The 22799-nt window shown below is 41.7% G+C and overlaps 1 protein-coding gene across 3 annotated transcripts in view; it reads left to right on the top strand.

Moving 5' to 3' along the window:
- The window catches only part of LGI1 (leucine rich glioma inactivated 1), a 75967-nt gene that overhangs the window by 21349 nt on the left and 31819 nt on the right, over positions 1-22799 (top strand). For 2 of the 3 annotated variants that reach the window (XM_040361763.1, XM_040361765.1), the window contains exons 3-4: positions 14509-14580; positions 18197-18268. In XM_040361763.1, coding sequence (XP_040217697.1) covers positions 14509-14580; positions 18197-18268 — 144 coding nt within the window. The remainder of the gene's footprint in view (positions 1-14508; positions 14581-18196; positions 18269-22799) is intronic. The other variant, XM_040361764.1, reaches the window with a different exon arrangement.

The raw sequence follows: 22799 nt of genomic DNA, 5'->3' as shown, positions 1-22799 counted from the left end.
GTAAGTGCTATCCCCCTAGTTTACTACAGGAACATGAAGGTTGTAGCTAGGCCATGGGTTCCCACATAAAGAAAGTTTTTTTTGGGGGGGGGCTTTGAATGAGGTGAGTACACATGGCTAGAAGATGAGTAGAAATCAAAAAAAGTATGAATAAAATTGTCAATCACATATTACAGACCATATATAGAAACAAACATTGGTAGCAACCAGCCAACCGATGTGTGGTATGGAATGAATCCTGGATGTAGTGAAAACACTTAAAATTACATGGTAGATGGAGAACTCAAGATAATGTATTGAGTAGGGACGTCTGCATGAGAACAAGTGCATCCAAATTAGTCCAACGCATGTCGTGTATAATACCACTCTTCAGGGGCCGGTGCACGCAAATCTATAAAAAACAAAACATGAATAGACCAGTATGATCCAATGTTGTACCCCTCAACGGGGAGGATATGTACAAAACTAAATGGAGAGAGTTATTCATCCCTATGAGTACTTACATCGTAATAAGTCTGGAAAATGAGGGACGAGGAATCAGAGGCTGTCCAAATTGTCTGCACCAGGAGATGTGAAAGGGACCCGCCGAAGAGGGACTGGGTGCATAAACATGATCCCCAAGAAAGGGAAGGACAAAGATCCAGATAGTGGTGTGAGTGGGCTTCATATCTAAAAATATATATTTTATATACTTCTTTTCGCATATTTAGGGATGGAGACATGTGACCCATATTTCTCATTTAAAGTCCCAAACTCCCCCTTTTTAGTGGGTTCCTACATAGGTTGCCTTGTGGATGATCCCACTCTGCTTACAACAATCACAGTCAAAGTATGCTAGGAGCTTTCCACAGAATATTAAAATACGAGCAGTAATAAAAAAATAATCGGAGGGACTTTTCAACTTTAAGCATCTGCAACATTTCTGACGAATTCTCCACTGATTCCTCTTCTTGGTAGTAGTCCCCCAATTATTTTAGCTAGCCATCAAGGAACCATAGAAACAGTTTTACTCCACATGTTTCCATACTGTCTGATGCCTCGTACACACGACCGGGATTCCCAAAGGGATAAGATCCGTCCGAAATCCCGGGGGTAAACCGAGAATCTGCTCGGTAACTTTTCCCCCGTACACATGAGAGGTTTTCATGTCGGGAAAACTCCAATGAGAGCTTTGGTCGGGAATCCTGACTGTGTGTATGCTCCATCGCAATTTTTCCCATAGGAAAAAGTCCGCCAGGAATCCCGGCGGGAAAAAAGAGAGCAGGGTCTCTTTTTTTGTGTCCGGCGGTTTTTGGGGAGTTTGCTCCGCGAGGAGCATACACACGGCTGGGATTCCCTGCCAAAAGCTCTCGCAGTTTTCCTGTCGCAAAACCCTGCTGTGTGTACGAGGCTTGAGTTGTAAGTGACCTTTGCACATGTGTTGTACAGTATTTGCCAGTTGTACAGATGTCGTTTCTGCCAAACAGTAGCATATTATGTATCCTTGATTATTATGTTTTCTGGCTATTGTCACAGAAAGCTTAAACTGTCATCATGTATGCTGCAAATGATGGAACAGTAATAAATGAACATAAGTATATTGGAAGAAAATCTGGTTTGTTTTATCTGCATCAGATTTTATGTTCTGTTGTTAATGAGATGCTAGAAGTAACCTCAACAGCTAATAGTACCTTAAGTCACATCCAAACAGAGCCTATTTCTAGTAATTATGAAGGTTTTTTCAAGTGTTTTACAAGCTGTATGCAAGTGTTTTTGAACATGTATCAAGCTCCAGGCATTTGTCTCCTGGGCTGGTCAAGTGGAGGAGAGAAATGCTATTCTATTCTCCAGTGAAGCCTCGTACACACGACCGTTTTCCTCAGCAAAATCCATCAAGAAAAATGCTGGCAGAGCATTTTTGCCCGAGAAAAACGGTTGTGTGTATATTTTTCGTAGAGAAAACTGTCGCGGATCTCGATGAGAAAAAAAGAGAACATGCTCCCTTTTTTTTCGTCGGGAGTCTCGATTTCCTTGTGTTTCTCGTCGGGCTGGTTTACGACGAGAAACACGTTCGCGTGTATGCTTAGAAACCCGCGCATGCTCAGAATAAAGTATGAGACGGGAGCGCACCTTCGGTAAAGGTAGCGTTCGTAATGGAGATAGCACATTCGTCACGCTGTAACAGACTGAAAAGCGCAAATCGTCTCTCACCAAACTTTTACTTAACACGCAGTAACATGAGATTAGCAAAAGCAGCCCCAAGGGTGGCACCAGTGGATTCGAACTTCCCCTTTATAGTGCCGTCGTACGTGTTGTACGTAACCGCGTTTGAGAATGACAAGATTTTGTCTTGACAGTGTGTATGCAAGGAAAGCTTGACAAGATTCTCGTCAAGCTTGACAAGAACTTCGTCAAGGAAAACGATGTTTCTTTTACTACGAGATTCTCGGTCTTGTGTACGAGGCCTTAGATATACAATATATAGCACTGAAGGTGTAACTCCAATATATAGAACTGAAGGTGTAACTCCAACAGTTAAATATAATTAAAAATGTAAATGTGAGCTTTTCACATGCCAATAGATATACAGTATTTCACAAAAGTGAGTTCACCCCTCACATTTTTGTAAAGATTTTATTATGTAATGTAAAGTAGTGAGTGTAGAGCTTGTATAACAGTGTAAATTTGCTGTCCCCTCAAAATAACTCAACACACAGCCATTAATGTCTAACCTGCTGGCAACAAAAGTGAGTACACCCCTAAGTGAAAATGTCCAAATTGGGCCCAATTAGCCATTTTCCTTTCCCGATGTCATGTGACTTGTTAGTATTACAAGGTTTCAGGTGTGAATGGGGAGCAGGTGTGTTAAATTTGGTGTTATCGCTCTCACTCTATCCTATTGGTCACTGGAAGTTCAACATTACACTTCATGGCAATGAACTCTCCGAGGATCTGAAAAAAAGAATTGTTGCTCTACATAAAGATGGCCTAGGCTATAAAAAGATTTCCAAGACCCTGAAACTGAGCTTCAGCACGGTGGCCAAGACCATACAGTGGTTTAACAGGACAGGTTCCACTCAGAACAGGCATCACCATGGTCAACCAAAGTGGCAGGTGGCACGGGATCAGCGTCATATCCAGAGGTTGTCCTTGGGAAATAGACTCATGAGTGATGCCAGCATTACTGCAGAGGTTGAAGGGATGGGGGGTCAGCCTGTCAGTGCTCAGGCCAAACGCTGCACACTGCATCAAATTGGTCTGCATGGCTGTCGTCCCAGAAGGAAGCCTCTTCTAAAGATGATGCACAAGAAAGCCTGCAAAAAGTTTGCTGAAGACAAGCAGACTAAGGACATGGATTACTAGAACTATGTCCTGTGGTCTAATGAGACTAAGATAAACTTATTTGGTTCAGATGGTGTAAAGCGTGTGTGGCGGCAACCAGGTGAGGAGTACAAACACAAGTGTGTCTTGCCTACAGCCAAGCATAGTGATGGTTGTGTTATGGTCTGGGGCTGCATGAGTGCTGCCGGTGTCCTATCGAGGTGGTTCCTCCATCGGATAGGTTCCTGCCTCGACTGCGCAGGCGCGGCCAGGAGCGGGGCATGCGCAGTAGGAGGCCACGGAAATCTCAAACAGCTGATTGTCAGCTTAGACAAGCTCGCTCCTGATGCCTGCTTATACAGTACACACCGCTCTACACAGCAAGAGGTGGATGTGAGACGTCTAGTTTATTGAGAAAACCATCCCCCAAAAAAGGACTGCTCAATATCACATCTGCTCCTTGCTGTAAAGAGCGGCGTGGATAACCAATCAAAAAAGCACTGCACAATATCACATCCACCCCTTGCTGTGTAGAGCGGCGTGTACCGAGCGAGCGCATATGTAGCTGACGAACAGCTGTTCCCGCTCAGAGTTTTCCGTCGGATTGCGCCTGTGCACTCCAGGGGGAACCGTATCGGTAGGAGGAACCAGCTCCGCAGAACACCGGCACTGGAGAGTTACTGTTCATTGAGGGAAACCATGAATGCCAACATGTACTGTGACATACTGAAGCAGAGCATGATCCACTCCCTTCAGAGACTGGGCTGCAGGGCAGTATTCCAACATTTTAACAAGCCTAAACACACCTCCAAGACGACCACTGCCTTGCTAAAGAAGCTGAGGGTGAAGGTGATGGACTGGCCAAGCATGTCTCCAGTCCTAAACCCTATTGAGCATCTGTGGGGCATCCTCAAATGGAAGGTGGAGAAGCTCAAGGTCTCTAACATCCACCAGCTCCGTGATGTCGTCATGGAGGAGTAGAAGAGGACTCCAGTGGCAACCTGTGAAGCTCTGGTGAACTCCATGCCCAAGAGAGTTAAGACAGTGCTGGAAAATAATGGTCACCATACAAAATATTGACACTTTGGGCCCAATTTGAACATTTTTACTTAGGGGTGTACTCACTTTTGTTGCCAGCGGATTAGATATTAATGGCTGTGTGTCAAGTTATTTTGAGGGGATAGCAAATTTACACTGTTATACAAGTTGTACACTCACTACTTTACATTGTAGCAAAGTGTAATTTCTTCAGTGTTGTCACATGAAAAGATATAATAAAATATTTACAAAAATGTGAGGGGTGTACTCACTTTTGTGAGATACTGCATTTTTAAAACTTTTTTAGTTGCAAACCTTTACCAACACATCTTGTGCCTCCTTGTTCACTGGGCTGTGTATCCTCATTCTGTTGCGGTCCTCCCTGTGTTCTCCTTCTCTATGCTAAACACTTCCCCTCTTCGTCTTTCGATCTCTAAAGTTTTGCTGACAGCATTGTGCTATGAAACAGAGCCCTATTGTGGGAAGATAATATAAATACAGACTTTACAAAGATAAATTAATAGTACTTTTAATAGATTTAATGATTTTTCTTGTATATATAAGGCTGTGTTGTTATATTTGCCTGGGCCTTGGCTTTAAACTGACCCAAAGGACCTATCTCACCCACAAAATGTCTTTAATTTTCATCCTGGCATCTACCATATGCACCTGGCTGCCTTCCCTTGCTAAGTCCCTCTAGTTGTTGATATTTTTTTTGTCTCCTTGGCCCTGAATCAGAACCTGCTAAATGTGGGCCAGTAATTCAATAAAAGGAATTGCTGTACGTCTTTCTGTACTGTGCTGCCTGTGCCATGAGATGTCCATAACAGAGTGTATTGCAGTGTATTCCTGCTCAGGTCTTAAGTAATATAGAGAGAATGTTTATCCTTTGGTGGCACTGCCAGTAGTGGTGGCAGAAGGTTACCTCCTAACTCCAGGACTAGAACTGTAAATGGAAAGCAGCAGAGCCATAGGTGTACCCAACCTATTGCATTAGGGTGTGCTCAAACACACGTGCCTTTCTCTGCACCCTCAGCTGCACTGGACAGTGAATGAACGGGATAGTGCTCTGTGCTCAGCGGCTTTCTGTTCATTCACAAACACAGTTTATTATGCTTCAGTTATGAATGAACACAGTGATTGAGTGTATTCACTGTGTTCATTTAGAAAAGGAAGGGGTCTGTAAATGACAAACAGTGCCTTGAAAAAGCGTTCTTACCCTTTGACATTTTCCACATTTTGCCATGTTGCAACCAAAAAAACATAAATGTATTTTATTGTGATTTTATATGATAGGCCAACACAAAGTGGCACATAATTGTGAAGTGAAAGGAAAATGATAAATGGTTTAAATGATTTTTTACAAATAAGTATCTGAAAAGTGTGGCGTGCATTTGTATTTAGCTCCCTTTACTCCGATACCCCTAAGTAAAATCTAGCAGAACCAATTGTCTTCAGAAGTCACCTAAATAGTAAATAGAGTTCATCTGTGTGTAATATAATCTCAGTATAAATACAGCTGTTCTGTGAAGCCTACAGAGGTTTGTTAATGAACCTTAATGAGCAAACAGCATCATGAAGGCCAAGGAATACACCAGAAAGGTCAGGGATAATGTTGTGGGGAAGATTAAAGCAGGGTTAGGTTATAAAAAAAATATCTCAAGCTTTGAACATCTCAAGAAACCACTGTTCAATCCATCATCTGAAAATGGAAAGAGTATGGCACAACTGCAAACCTACCAAGACATAGCCATTCACCTAAACTGACATACCAGGCAAGGAGAGCATTCATCAGAGAAGCAGCTAAGAGGCCCATGGTAACTCTGAAGGAGGTTCAGAGATCCACAGCTCAGGTGGGAGAATATGTCCACAGGACAACTATTAGTTGCGCACTCCACAAATCTGGCCTTTATAAAAGAGTGGCAAGAAGAAAGCCATTGTTGAAAGAAAGCCATAAAAAGTCCAATTTGCAGTTTGCAGTAAGCCATGTGGCAAACCTATGGAAGAAGGTGCTCTGATCAGATGAGACCAAAATTGATGTTTTTGACCTAAAAGCAAAACCTGATGTGTGGTGGAAAACTAACACTGCACATCACCCTAAACACACCATCCCCATTGTGAAACATGGTGATGGCATGATTGTGTTTTTCTTCAGCAGTGACAGGGAAGCTGGTCAAAGTTGATGGGAATATGGATGGAGCCAAATTCAGGGCAATCTTAGAAGAAGACCTGTTATGCCGCATTCACACGATCGGATTTTCTGTTGGAAAAACCTTGGATGTTTTTTCCGACGGAATTCCGCTCAAGCTTGGCATGCATACACACGGTCACACAAAAGTTCTCTGAACTTTTGACCATCAAGAACGCGGTGACGTACAACACTACGACGAGCCGAGAAAATAAAGTTCACTGCTTTCCGAGCATGCATCGAATTGTTTACGAGCATGCGTCAGAATTTTGCGCAGCGGAATTGCTACAAACGATCGGAATTTCAGATTGGAATTATTTGAGAACCAGCTCTCAGATTTTTGTTGGCGGAACTTCCGACAGGAAAAGTCTGATGGAGCATACACACGGTCAGAATTTCCAACCAAAAGCTCACATGGAACTTTTCTTGACGGAAATTCCGACTGTGTGTACGGGGCATTAGACTCTGCAAAAGATAAGAGACTGGGGAGGACGTTCACCTTCCAGCAGGACAACAACCCTAAACATACAACCAGAGCTACAATGGTTTAGATCAAAGCAGTGATGGCGAACCTTGGCACCCCAAATGTTTTGGAACTACATTTCCCATTATGCTCTTGCACTCTGCAGTGTAGTTGAACATCATGGGAAACGTAGTTCCAAAACATCTGCGGTGCCAAGGTTCGCCATCACTGGATTAAAGAATATTCATGTGTTAGGCCTCGTACACACGACTGAGAAACTCGACGGGCGAAACACATCTTTTTCATCGTCGAGTTCCTTGTTAGGCTTGTCGAGGAACTCAACAAGCTTGCTTTGCGTACACACAGTCAAGCCAAAATCTCCTCGTTCTCAAACGCGGTAACATACAACACATACAACGGCAGGGGAAGTTCGATTCCACTGGCTAAACTCTTGGGGCTGCTTTTGCTAATTTCATGTGTTTGCGTGTTAAATAAAAGTTTGTTAAGAGACGATTTGCACTTTTCAGTCTGTTACAGCTTTAAAAATGTGTTATCTCATTACAAACGCTACTTTTACTCCGTCTCATACTTTAATCTGAGCAAGCGCGGGTTTCTTAGCATACAGACGTCCGAGTTTCTCGTCGAAAACCAGCACGTCGAGGATCTCGACGAGCTAAATCAGACTCCCGTTGAGGAAATAGAGAACTTGTTCTCTTTTTGGCTCGACAAGGTTCTCGACAGTTTCCTCGACGAAAATGTACACACGACCGGTTTCCTCGGCAAAAAAATATCTCCCAGCAAGGTTCTTGTGCACGAGGCCTTAGAATGGCCCAGTCAAAGTCCAGACCTAAATCCAATTGAGAATCTGGGGCAAGACTTAAAAATTGCTGTTCACAGACGCTCCCCATCAAATCTGACAGAGCTTAAACTAATTTTCAAAGGAGAATGGGCAAAAATGTCACTCTCTAGATGTGCAAAGCTGGTAGAGACATCCCCTTGTAGCTGTAATTGCAGTGAAAGGTAGTTCTACAAAGTATTGACTCAGGGGGGCTGAATACAAATGCACGCCACACTTTTCACATATTTATTTAAAAAAAAAAAGGAAAAACCATTTATCATTTTCCTTCCACTTCACAATTATGTGGCACTTTGTGTTGGTCTATCACATAAAATCCCAATAAAATGAATTTACGTTTTTGGTTGTAACATAACAAAATGCGGAAAATTGTAAGGGGTATAGTATGAATACTTTTTCAAGGCACTGTATTTACTAGCCCCTTCCCCCACTCTCCATTCTGGGAGCACAACACAGGGGGGAAGTCCGGGCAATAGGGGGAATCTGCACTACACGCAGTGATTAGGGTGTGCCCAGGCACACCTAGCACACCCCCTGCACACGCCTATAAGCTTAACCAGAATATGTAAAGTCAAGATTTACCTTTTTAGAATTATGTCATAAAAAGGCAACATGTTTTAGGAGTTCAAAAGACCCCTCTTTTTTTATGCCTTGACAGTGTGGTTAAAGGAGGTGTACTGGACTTGTATAATACGATGGATCCTGCTGTGTATTATTTTGATCACTCCAGATGCTGGTTGGGCAGCTACGATAGACCCCTTATTAACTGTCTTAGTATATCAGTCCAATACACCTTCCTAAAACACTGTCAAGCCCTGGTCAAGGGGGCTCTTTGACCCCCCAAAATGTGTTGGGTTTTTATGATAAAAGAGTAGATTCTTCTGTTTTTTATATCCAGGGATTTTTTTCTCTGGGAATAGGTGCAGCTACTCCCCCTTCCAAATGACCCTTTGTCTCTGCCTCCTACCCACCTTCAAGCATAGTCCTTTGGTTACACCCCCTACCCACCTCCCAGTACCACCTCTGTTAAGGAAAACAGAACCAAGTAATTTGTATGGAATTTGACACTGATAACAAGAAAAGCAATAACACAGATCCCCTGCAGTCAACAACAATAGACCCCCCACATCAACCATGGACCCCCCCCAGCAACAAAAGATCCACCCAGCAACAATAGTGAAGCCATAAACAACTACCCACCACCCCAGTAACAATAGACCCCCACTAGCAACAATAGATTTCCCAGCAGACAGCATCAATAGAGCCTCCAGCAGCCAGCAACAATAGACTCCATCCCTTAACAGTAGATCCCTCCCAGAAACAATTCCCCCTGCCCCCTCCAGCAACAGTAGATCCTTCACCAGCAACAATAAACCTCCCAGAAACACTAGACCCCCCACAACAATAGATCCCCCCATCGACCATAGATACCCCAGCAGTTAGCATCAATAGACTCTCCAGCACACTCTAGTACCCCTTGCTATTGAATACATTCTGTGCTGAAGGTGCCAGGACTGCATTCCCCCGTGTTCTGGCTGAAAAAAAGGTAGATTCATAATACAGAACTCTAAAATGCCACTCCAGAAAGTGCTGAAGCAACATCAACATATGGGCCCATGAAGTCCGGCTGCTAATGTGTGCCCGCGTTATATTTTTACACAGAATAATGCAGCATTTATCTTCCCCTAACAGCTATTTGATTATTTGGTCATCTGTTGTCTAAGGCCGCGTACACACGATTGGTTAAACCGATGAGAACGGTCTGATGGACCGTTTTCATCGGTCCAAACCGATCGTGTGTGGGCGCCATCGGTTATTTATCTATCGGTTAAAAAAAAGCCAACTTGTTTTAAATTTCCACGCATGCTCAGAATCAAGTCGACGCATGCTTGGAAGCATTGAACTTCATTTTTTTCAGCACATCGTTGTGTTTTACGTCACCGCGTTCTGACACAATCATTTTTTTAACCGATGGTGTGTAGGCACGACTGACCATCAGTCAGCTTCATCGATTAACCTATGAAAATGGTCCATCAGACCGTTCTCATCGAATGGACCGATCGTGTGTACAGGGCTTAAGCCTCTAATGGGCTATAATAATTTAAATAAGGTGACATTCTAATCCATTTTATTAATAATGATACCACAAGTGCTGAATGAAATATTCTTTTTTTTTTTTTTTAAATGAGATATAAAGGGTCCTCTGTTTAAAAAATATTGTGGCATATAGCTACCCTTCTGAGCAAACTATCTGAATTTCTATGTTGACTTGCCATCTATCTACTTATAATGTATTATATATTCCATTATATTTATTTTTAATGAGACCCTTACTTGTGGTTTTATTTATAGTTGCCAAATTGCCTTGTTGAAGCCATCAGGCTGGGTAATAGATGACTGCATATCACAGCCGCATCATTTGACTAGTGGGGCTCACTGGTATTAATTCTTATTTTGTATTGCTGAGTCTTGGGATTTGTTGTCGGAAATTCCGACAACAAATGTTCAATGTGAGCTTTTTGTTGGAAATTCCGACCATGTGTACTCTCCATTGGAAATTTGCTGTCGGAATTTCCGACAACAAAACTTTGAGAGCTGGTTCTCAAAATTTTCCAACAACAAAAGTTCTTGTTGGAAATTCCGATCGTCTGTGGCCAATTCTGACGCACAAAAATCCTACGCATGCTCGGAATCAATTCGATGCATGCTCGGAATCATTGAACTTCATTTTTCTCGGCTCGTCATAGTGTTGTACGTGACCAAGTTCTTGACGTTCGGAATTTCCAACAACATTTGTGTGACCGTGTGTATTTAACACAAGTTTGAGCCAACATTCCGTCGGAAAAAAATCCACGGTTTGTTGTCGGAATTTCCGATCGTGTGTACGCAACATTACAGTATGTACTTTTTTTTGCACCCACATCCCTTTAAATATATTTTTTCTCCAACCACAATATTATGGGACTTTTCCACGGTGCTACAGCAAACAATTCAAAACATTCAAGGCTAATTGTCCCTTCCATACAGGCTACATTGTTGTTTCCTCTACACGTTTCGCTGACCACGGCTCCTTCAGGAGGAGTGTCGCCAAAATTTAGTAAGCTGTATATAAACAATACACATTGATGAGATCATAACATTCAAACATTAAACACAGTCCTTTTCAGACAAAGTCTCCTCACCAATCCATGCTTACCCCTATCCTTATATATCAAAATGTTTCTACTCATATTCAGTGACACTTCCAGTGGCGATTCCATCCACAGATGCCGGATGAAGGGGCAGTATGGTATAAATATAATAAGATTCCTATAAATACCATATCTCTACTGGAATTCCATATAGCTGCATATTCAAATGAACATGTACAGTATGTTAAAAATCATTGGAATGCTACTTACTAGTACTGTTTATTAAAAAGAAGGAAAAGGAAAACGCCAAACTCTCCCAGCATATAGTGCTCAATGGGTGGTTTCCCTTACATTAGGGTAGCTTTAAACAGCATGAAAATGTTATTAATATACTGCACCAAGAGTTTATTTTATGTTGGCTATTTATCACCTTCCTCTGTATTTCTCACCGTTTGGCATATGCAGGCAGTCCTATTGGCGTCCGCATGGCTCCGGTGGGTGAACGGCCGGGCCTCCGGCCATATATATCTCTCCCGCCCGGCTGGCGCCGGACGTCATCGTTAACGACACCCCAAAAGCAGGTCGCAAAATGCAGTGCGTTTGCCTGAACCAGATCCCATGGTTGTAAATGTAACAGCTCAGGTGAACGAGAGTGAACCACAACTGTGGTCAACAAGGATTTCAATGTACTTTTCTATGTGAGAATTCAGTATTGGACCCCAGCCGTCACTCCACACAAACAGGAGTTTGGGGGTTCTCTACATCATCTCTCTCTCACATAAAGAAAGGCGTTGAGCTAATAAGGTTGGACATATTACCAAATGCGACCAGAGCTTAGCGTTTAAAATTATACCATACACTTGAAGATTCCAATGCACTCCTGTATGCAAGTGATTATCAGTACAGAACCCCAGGCATCACTCCATACAGAACAGGAGTTTGGGGTTTCTCTACATCAGATCACTTGAACATACAGCAGTGCATTAGGCCACTAAGGGAGTAGGTAAGAATTACCTTCAATCCTTAGCATAGAAAAGTTAGAACGAACATGTTCAGTAACTTAGGGCGTGGGCCCTTTAACAACTTATGTCAAGCACGTAGTAAATATGAAAATTGGTAGCAACTAGTAATTGCATAAGAGAGGCATATATAGCTCAGCTTATTTGAGTGTATATGTTCCTTTAAGATGATCCATAGCAAACAGTCAAGGCACAATAGTCAGTCCCAAGTAATAAGATGATAGTTTACAAGCCAACGTTAAATAGAGCATTTGTTTAGCAACAATATGTGTAGCAGATCTTCCTAAAGCACTACAAGTAAAACAAGTGCTACTTATCCGTTTGCAGTGCTTGAGACATGGGATTCTGTAGTGTAGGATGTCAGCAAGGGTGCCAGTAGAATTGGTTGCCTGGAGGTAGTTAGCATAGTGGTTATATGGCCATAGAGATTCCTGGTAAAGTTGATCTGTAGCGTGGAGAGCGATGGCAGCAAGGATTTAGCATGGTTGAGCTACGGCTGACAATAATAGAACGGCGTGTATCATACACGCCATTCTGTTTATATTCTAACAGCATGTGTGCCCTTTACAGCGCTGATTGCGCTGGGCACTTCCGCGTTCCAGGTTGGAACGCACGCGGCGCCGGGCGATGACGTCATTGCGCGGTACCGGTCGCCACGCTACGCTCCAGCATTGAATGCATTACGGCGCCAGGCGCCTATTACAGTAAACTGCTATGTGATTCGATTCGAGTGCGAACAAAAAAAGCTGCCTGCACCTTTTTCATGCCGATGCGGTGCAATTTGAGAAATTCTAAATAAATTGGCTTAAATCGCACTGCACAGAATCACATGTCATTTGTACAAGAATGCCATGCGAAGCAGTGTGAACCAGAGCTTAGTGTCTCCTTTGAGAACAGAAAGAGAGCGGTGCTGCAGCTGGGACAGTGCTAGAGCGGTGAGAGGAGTCAGGTAGGTGTTTAGGGAAGGGGGTCTAGTGCAAGACAAAGTGAGAATGTAGATAATTGGCAACTGTGGGTAACTGTTTTGAATAGAGTGGTAGGAAGTTTGGAATCACTGTCAGGTTTTAATTACTGTCTGCATCCTCACTAAGGAGATGTATCCTCTGTATCTGGCCTGGTGCTCCCTGAATAAGAGAAAACAACTGAATTTAGAGTTGTCTGCCAACATAAAGTAGTTCTTAATCTGTCACACTGAGGCAGCAACATAGTATTGTACAGCTCATGAAACAAAATATACTATATCTTTTTTATTTTAAATGTGTTGCCATTGCCAAACTACCAGCAGTGAAATATCATTGGGTTTGGAACCTTTTATTTAAATCTGATGCCTTTGAAGAAAGCTGCATACATATGGTGCTCTGGGCATCGCTCTGTTTGGGGATGCTGCAGGTTTTTGGTCAGCTTAGCGCAAGTTGTTTCAGTGGTGTTCCTCCATTCTCTCTCATTACCATTTTTTCTAAATGTTCAGTCCACAACCATAAATATACTATTTACTGCTGTCCATACAAGACACCTCAGTGAAACCCCCCAAGCCATCTGATCAAGCCCCCCCCCCCAACTATTTTTTTATTCTCTGTATTGATCCCTTTTTTCTGGAGGTTTCTTCTGGAGGTTCATATCCTAGAGTTTGTTTTATTATATTCTGGCATTGGCTTGAGTGGTTCTCAGTAACACAGACCTTGAGATGTTAGCACCACTCTTGGCAGCATTGTGCTGTAAGCACAGGCCGGCCAGTGTGGTAACACATCCCAAGGACAGCCTGGATTTACAGAACTGTGGTTAAAAAACACCAGCCATCATTCAGTCTGAAAGAAGAGCACCACTAAGCAATTGAGTTGACTTTCTGTGGGGAGCAGAGCTTGATTAAAGGTAAGTATTGCAGAAAAAAATGCATTTTTTTATTTAAAGACATTCAAGACAATTGATTAAGATAAAACAACTTGGAATTTTGCTATATTGCCAATCAGGAGCTAGAGATTTTTCAAGTTACAATGTTTTTTTGAATCTATAGTTTTTACATGCAAAATATGGAAAAATAGGTTGTATAACATGCATGTAGCACATTGCAATAAAACCTTTAGAGAACGGAAAGCACCATTTTGTTTAAGTAAATTTAGCAAACAAGCCATGGTAATGAAAATCCTGCATGCGTTAGACTTTAGTGAATTGACCCTGTAGTGTCTAATAGACTCAGGCAAACCTGGGAACCGGTTCCTTTTATTGAATTGATGGTCAGTATTATGTGGAAGTTAATAACTTGTGATCCCAAAAGCTGTATAGACGTGACAAGAGTAATTGTGTATATTGCCTCAGTGTGGTTGAGTTTGTGCTACTCAAGATCCCTCATCTTTAGAAATATAACGTGTGCTCTAATTCTTGCTTTTAACATGGTTGCCCTACCCTTAATAACACATTTTTGACTATAAACTCCTATTAAATAGATTAATTTCTTCATTCATAAACCAGTCACTTTCTCTTCCTTGTCCTAATTGTTGTGTGTTATACTTATGCAGACTATTCACTTCAAACACTTTTGATGCAATCAGTGATGATGCATTTTCTGGTCTTCCTCACCTAGAGTACTTGTAAGTATGAGCACCAAGCCATTACCATTCTTATAACTCATATACACAGCACTCTGTATTTACCAAGAGAGCAGCCAGGCTGCTTCCACTGTTCATGTCTTATTCATGGCTGCTTTTTCATTCTTAATGCAGACGGCAAAGAATCTGCAGCTTGTAAATCGATCACAGTGGAGATTTAGAATGTTCAGTTAACAGTTGATATTGAAGATTTTGTTCTTATATGTCCAAATTCTTAACCAAATGGGGTCTCATGCATAAAAACTGCAGAAGGAATGTGTAAAGCACAGATCTGGGAGAAAATGACATCATCATAGATGCAGTTTAATGATGTCATCACAGTGCTCCTCATTGGGAGTTAGAGCTATAACTATGCAATTCTTACTATATGTAATGGTGGGGAAGCATTTTGCACCTGCTGCAACATCACATGAACAGGGTTGGACAGGTTTCTCGGATGTAACATATACAAACAACCCAACTTGGGTTTAAAACTGGTCAAAAACAGTCAAAATCACTTTCTAATGTGCACCAAAGATTGAAACTATTTAAAAGTGGCAAAATTAAACAATCTACATAGCTATGTTGTAGTTACATTTCTCGAAAAGCATTTCATTAAATATTTTCTACCGTAATAAATTTAAATTATGTTGCCTGATGTGTTTTATACAAAGATGCAACATTTGGAAAAACAAATGACAAACTGCTTTTCAGATTAGCCCAAGTTGGAAATTGGTCAACCTTACAACCCTGGGTTGAGCTTAGTACAGATATATGGATTTATAGTGGCACATGCTAGACCTGTTACCAAAATCTCAGCATGTTTGATGTGCTGATACTGTATGTTGACTGTAGGAGCAAAGCAAACTAGTGGGGCAAATACATATGAAGTACTGTTGCACAGTTTACAGTACATTGAATGAGATCTGTAAAACATTAAACGTTTAGACAGTTGTCCCTCAATTGCCTTTTTATATTCCTGAGAACCTGTGGCATCCATATATTATTTATGCTCTGTGGACTTGACATAACCCCCACTATGATCCCAGAGTCATTGAAGTCCTACCTATAGATGTATAGAGATCGGCTTCCCTCTACCATAACCAAGGCTCTCAGGCTAGAGTGCAACATTAAGAAAATGATTGTTACTATGGTTACTACTTTCTCTTCTATCTTACGACAGTTTCTATACATGAGGTCCATAATGTCCCATAATTCAGTGCTCTTATTTGAGTTATGTAGTTGATATTGGTGTGTCTTTAATGAAATGCATGCTGCCTTCTTTCCTGCTCCTTGCATGTTCCCAAGCCTTTTAATGATTTTCTTGTCCCTTTTATACCCATTTAAACCAAAGCTTCTTTTGTATATAAAAAAAAAAACAGAACAGGCCATCCAAACATAATGGAGACAGCCGGAATGCCGCATCCGTTCTCTAGGAGATACAAACATTAGTTTGGTATTTAGTGCCTCACTGATAGTTCCAATCTCCGGGAGCTGACAGGCTGACTACTGGTGCAGTTTACAAATTGGACTCCTCCATTGTGTGGGCAAATGGTTCATTTTAATCATTGTAACTCATTTATCATCTCTGAAACACAAAGCATATAAACCTTGATAAAATGTAAATATTTAAGCTCTGTCAACAAATTATTTTTTAAGATTATATAAAGAGGTTAAAATGTCACTTGTAGGTGTTGAAAGACGTTGACCAGACTAGGATTTCACCTTTTCGGTGGTACAGAATGGGTGAAGGCTGCCGATTAGTCCTGAAGGGCATACCCTCCCTGGAACCCTCATGATATGATAGATAAAGGCTTACTAGTGGGATGGTAATTTTTTTGTTAGCGTACCCAACAAAACATAGACAGTACCTTTGACACCAAATTTACTGGTCTCTGTTTCCAAGGTGCATTCGGGGACCTTATAGTCTTCATTGCAACTTTCCTATGACCCTGAGAGTCTTCACTATGAGATGTAGTTATATGGGTCAGTGACTGTGATAGATTTATAAGCTCAGTTTGTAGTCACCGCAAGGATTTGCAATCTTTTGATTGTGTGATCTCAAATGTATGTTCTTTGTAAAACTTTAGTATTTTTTGGAAGCTGTCATTAGAACTGATAGCACTGATAGTTCCAAAAAAAATATACACAATAAAGTAGATATGTAAAAGTTTAGACGTAAAGTGTAATTAAACCCTGCCAAAAATACTTGGATTTGCAGAGCGCTGTAATTAAAACAGGATCACATTATTTTACAGTTACAGTTTTCTTTATTTTGTTAATGTTTCCCTGTGTTGAGCACATCCTGAAACACTTTGCATGATTTTCTATGGAGGTGTGCATTCTCCACCAGTTGCTTTCACAATCTTCATTCATTGAGGTGCAAGTAAGGGGTGGGAGACAATGCCACAGTTAAACCATTGTTAACCTAGAAAAGGATGTGCTTGTGGATATATAGTTCTTTGCTATTAAAGTGAAAACAGGAAGTACAACATTTTATTTTTATTTATTTTTTTAACAATACAGGAATATGAGTAACAACATATTTGGTTTAGGTGTTTGTTTCACTTTACGTCTAAGTTTCATATAAATTTGTGGAAAGACCTGGGTGTTCTAAAATGGCTTACCTACCATTTTGGGGAGAAAACTTAGAAATTCCAAGTGTACCTAAACGTTTGAGTCTTAGTGTCATATCCTGAGGGTTCCTTAGTATGCTTTTCAGCGACTACATTTCAGTTTCCTTCCAAACCTCTAGGAAACAGAAGCAACCATGTAACCACGCTTATCTGAGAAGACGGTCATGTTTGTTAACCATCAAGCTTATATAATATTTCAGTCCAAGGAGTAGTGATGTGCAAAGTGCAGTAGCCCATAGCATCCAATTAGGTTTCTAGATCAGTGACCGATAAATCCAGATTGTTTTCTATGGGTTATTGTACATATGTCATTTTCTGCTTTTCTAAATAAGCTTACACGTGTTCATTCCCTTAACACACATGACAAAGACGTTACTTTGATGTAATAATAATATAAAATTATACATTGTAGTTCTTTAACCAGTATTGTAATTTTTTCTATGGGAGAGGAATGGGTTTATAAATGTTTTAATGTGACACTAAACTCTGATTTAAAAAATAAAATAATAATCAGCCTCCTCAAAATTACAATTTTTGCTGCTATGATCTGACTTTCTGTTAGATGGTGGCTACTTGGGCTACATCCGTTCTCCATGGTCCCACTTTGTATGTAGGAACGTAGCCACACTCTTGGTCTTCCTGAGATGGACTATGTACGTACCATGGGATGTGTAATGTCCATAAAGCAGTGCACATGTACTAATATACACTAATATACACTGTTTGTTCCAAACCAAAGTGAAGGGGAAAAGGAGAGGCTCAGGAGGCACAGAGGACATTGCAAGGGGGCAGAAATACACAATAAAAAAATATTTAATGAAAAATGGATTACAAGCCCATTAAGTAATGGATTTGTATGGATTATTCTTGGAGAATAAGGATATTGTTTAGTGTCACTTTAACTTGTACCATAGGCTGAGCATTAACAGCTTTCTGTCAGTGATGTTCTTGTCATATAAACAATTTTCACATTTTTCTTTTAGGTTTATTGAGAACAACAAAATAAAGTCCATTTCAAGAAATGCTTTTCGTGGACTGAAGTCTTTGATTCACCTGTAAGTATAAAGTTAAATAACTGGTATATGGAGGAAAAAAAACTTTAGTCTGAAATGGTCAGTCCTCAGTCCATGTTATTTGCTGAAGGCTGGGTTCACACTTGAGAATGCAAAGGCTCACAGCCAGTGCATCTTCATTCACAGTTTCAGGTCCGATTTCAGCCTGAATTATAAACTGAATTCGGACCTGAAACGGACCAAAAGACGCACAGGGCTCCTTTACAATTCGCACCGGAGCCGCTGCGGAGATGTGTGAACCGGCTCCATAGACAGCCGGTCACAATCTCCTGCTATGCGAATTGGATGCAGTGAAAACCGCATCCAATTTGCAATAGTGTGAACCCAGCCTCAGAGGTGACTGCATACAAATACAATCCTCTGCTTAAAATGACTCTGTCATGAGGGAAGTAAACAATTTAGAAATTTAGAATAGTAGTTCTCAGCCACAAGGCTGTTCCACTGCCGAGCTGTGACCCCCCCCCCCTCCCCCCATCTCCCAGGTCTCTAGCCAGCTGCAGATCCCTTAACTTTGCACAGTGCCTCCCAGCCTCCCAAAGTGCCAGCCAACCTCCCATAGTGGCCCACATCGCCCCCAGATCCTCTGAGAGCCCTCATTGTCCACAGTGCCCCCCAAGACAACTGCAAAGCCTCCCACCCTCCCTAGTCCAGTCAACCTCCAACAGTGCTCCCCAGCCCCCCTCTAGAAACCCCATCCCCTACAGGGCCGCCAAGTCTGCTACAGAATACCCTCATCCAATCCACAACCTTCACCCCCCCCCCCCCCACAGTGACACCAGCACTATCCAGAGCCTTTCAGCATTGGCATGTTTTGCATTACCATACGTTATAATTTTATTATTTACTTTTGGAGCATAGAAGGCGCTGGAAGAATGTACTGGGCCCTGGCTTCAAAAAAGTTGAGAGCCACTGATTTAGACGATATACAAGAAAGAGTAGCTAAGAGTAGCTGCAACAATCCAATCAAAATGACCTAGTGTGGATATCCTAACCTGAAATGGAACAATGAGCAAGCAATCTGGAGTCACCACACAAGGTGAAAATAGTCTCACTTTGAGAAGTGCTCACTTTTTCCTATGAATCTTGTAGATTGTGTCCTTTGCACTATAATTTGCACTAGAATCTTTAAAAGAGAAGTACAGGGGTTGCAAGTATTGGCATCCTCCTGAAAATGCTATTAGCCTTGTGGTGTATGACTCAAAGCAAAACTACTTACCTCTACTCCAGCGATGCAACATTTGTAAGCTCTCTTGCCAGCGCGGACATCTTCTCCTGGTCTTCTTCCAGGTTTGGCAGCTCTAGCCATTTTGATTGGCTGGGCTGGGATGACATAGCTCCCACACATGCAAACAGAAATCAATTAAATTAAATTCATCGCGATACAGAGGCATGTCAAGAATATACATGTGCACAGATCAGTGTATATTCTACAGAAACTTCTAAACAATAAAGTAAGGTGGCTTTATTACAGAAAATACTTTGTTTGTCTTTCTGCTATTCTGCAATAATAAAAAATCCTCACAAATCATTTTTTTAAGCTAAAGTTCCTTATTAAGTATGTTTAAATGAAAGACATGGAACAAGCATGCTGTCATTGTCAAAAAAAATCTGAATTCCCCATTTCTGTGCATGTTCTGTGTCAGGGACAGTTTTGAAGCCAATTAGCATGACAGTCAAGGAACTAGGATTCTCAAAAGGAAAGTTCAGCAATGGCAACCCCTCATTATTCTTTCATGACAGATTCTATTTAGCCAACATACATATCAATTTCCATGGAATGGGAGCCAGTTCTGAGAGAAATAGTTGCTGTCCTTGCTGGCTTTCTTCTGCAAGTACAATTTTTTTGGTTGTCATGATAGTTTCACCAATTTATGAGCCACGTACCCAGAACATTAACGCAGATCAAGAGTAGGGATAGACTTGTGTTCATATCCTAGTCCAAACTCACCTGAGCTAACCCGCTAGGAAGCTGTCACTGTACTGAACCAATCATAATCGCCCAGAGGCGATTCAGTTCGCATGTGTTGCGCTATATACGTTTTTCACTCACTCACTCACTCATAATCAGCAAAGGCATTCCCCATCCCACAGTCACATGTACACTATATTACCAAATGTATTGGGATGCCTGCCTTTTACATGCACATGAACTTTAATGGCATCCCAGTCTTAGTCTGTAGGGTTCAATATTGAGTTGGACCACCCTTTGCAGCTATAACAGCTTCAACTCTTCTGGGAAGGCTGTCCACAAGGTTTAGAAGTGTGTCTATGGGAATGTACAGGCCAGTCAAGTTTCCCCCACCCCAAACACTCTCATCCATGTCTTTTTGGACCTTGCTTTGTGCACTTGTGCACAGTCAGGTTGGAACAGGAAGAGCTAACCCCAAACTGTTCCCACAAAGCTGGGAGCATGAAATTGTCCAAAATGTCTTGGTATGCTGATGCTTTAAGAGTTCCCTTCACTGGAGCTAAGGGGACAAGCCCAACCCCTGAAAACAACTTCACACTATAACCACCCCTACACCAAATGATTTGGACAAGTGCACAAAGCAAGGTCCATAAAGACATGGATGAGCGAGTTTAGGGTGGAGGAACTTGCACAGAGTCCTGACCTCAACCTGATAGAACACCTTTGGGATGAATAAGAGTAGAGACTGCGTGCCAGGCCTTCTTTCCACATCAATGCCTGACCTCACAAATGCATTTCTGGAAGAATGGTCAAACATTCCCATAGACACACGCCTAAACCATGTGGACAGCCTTCCTAGAAGAGTTGAAGCTGTTATAGCTGCAAAGAGTAGGCCAACTCAATATTAAACCCTATAGACTAAGACTGGGATGACAATAAAGTTCATGTGCGTGTAAAGTCCCAATACTTTTGGTAATATACAGATACTCCTCGTTTAACGACTTACCTGTTTGACTTACAACCAGCTCTCCCCACCTTAACGTCACACTGTACATGATTGTATTGTACAGTAAAGAATTTTCATTTGTGTTCTGTACTTATGCAAATTAAAACAACTTTATTGAGCTGGAGTTTTGTGTTTTAGAACTTTTTTTTTTTATAATACAGTACAGTACAGTAGTTAAGAATGCTTAAAATATTGATTTCTTGTGACTCCTCGTTTAACAACCAATTTGTTTAAAGCGTTTGTTATCCCCCAAAACATAATGGATACTTCTCCTTTAAAGCATGTTATATGACACAGTGCTTGTCCCGTGTCATTTGGCCCCCTGTAACACCTAAAAAAACCTGGCTGATCCTGCCAGTTTCTCCCCACCCTTCTGTAAACTGACCACAGTGTATCATGGCTGCTGAGACCAGTACCCGTGGTCAGTTTACATGCTTCTGTCATCAGCAGCCTGCTATCTGCTCTCCTTTCTGCTCCTGTGTTCCCCCCCCCTCTCTGTCTGTGTGTGAGCCGCCGCTCCCCCCTCCTGCTGCTCTTATAACACTAACCTGAATACACCATCAGCACTGCCTCCTATTGCAGTGTCCCCCTCTGTATATGATTTATAAATATAAATGCTGTAAATATCTAATTTAAGAGCCGAGATTGCGATCACATGACCAGCCAGCACTCTTCTCATCTCCTCCTCCCCTCCAGACTGACATCAGCAGAGGAATCTCAGCCCCACCCACTGCATCTCTCAGAGCAGGAAAGGAGAAAGCTGGCCAGTCATGTGATCGCAATCTCGGCAGTGAAATTAGGTATTTGGAACATTTATTTTTATAAATCATACACAGAGGGGGGATAAAACAATAGGAGGCAGTGCTGATGGTGTATACAGGTTAGAGTGACTTAACAACCACTTTACGGACCTGATCCTTGAAACAGAACCTGGTTGTTAGGTGAGGAGTACCTGTAGTGTATATGTGTTGCTTGTATATATGCAGCTGTGGGGTGGGGAATGCCTTGGTCGATTATAATTAGCCTAGTACAGGTGAAAGCTTCCTGGCAGGCTCACTCAGTTGGGTTTGGACTAGGAGCTTAGCCTGTCCTCTCTCTTGGAAAGTTGACACCAATAAAGTGACAACAACACCCCGCTCCATACATGATGATTTTGACACAAACATATTCATTTTATACCACAGTCTTTTCCAATCAGCGATTGTTCCCTGTACATTTTTGCACTACACATGAGCTGCGTTCTGTTTCAGCTGAATCAGGGATAAAATAATTTCAATGAGTTTCAGGAGTGCATGATCTTGGCCATCATTATCTGTGGTTTTGTGCAGACACATTGCCTTTTTGAGATCATGTAAGGTTTCTCTGGCAGTTTATGTCAGGGCTAAAAGAGTGAGCAAATGTGGCTGTCTGGCACAGAAAGCCTCTGACACATCTGGAAGTGTCAGAGGTTGCTGAAAATTGTGTAATGACTAAAAGTGACACATTAGCAGCAGAAATTCTGCTTTGGTAACTGTTAAGCACCTACATTAAAAAGGTATGATAAATCTGCTATGTGCTGAGCATAGGCGTGCGCAGGGGGTGTGCCTGGGCACACCCTA

This window comes from Rana temporaria, chromosome 8, assembly GCF_905171775.1.
Source record: "Rana temporaria chromosome 8, aRanTem1.1, whole genome shotgun sequence".
Lineage (NCBI taxonomy): Eukaryota > Metazoa > Chordata > Amphibia > Anura > Ranidae > Rana > Rana temporaria.
The sequence above is the reverse complement of the archived record's forward strand: the minus strand, read 5'-3'. Positions and strand labels throughout refer to the sequence as shown.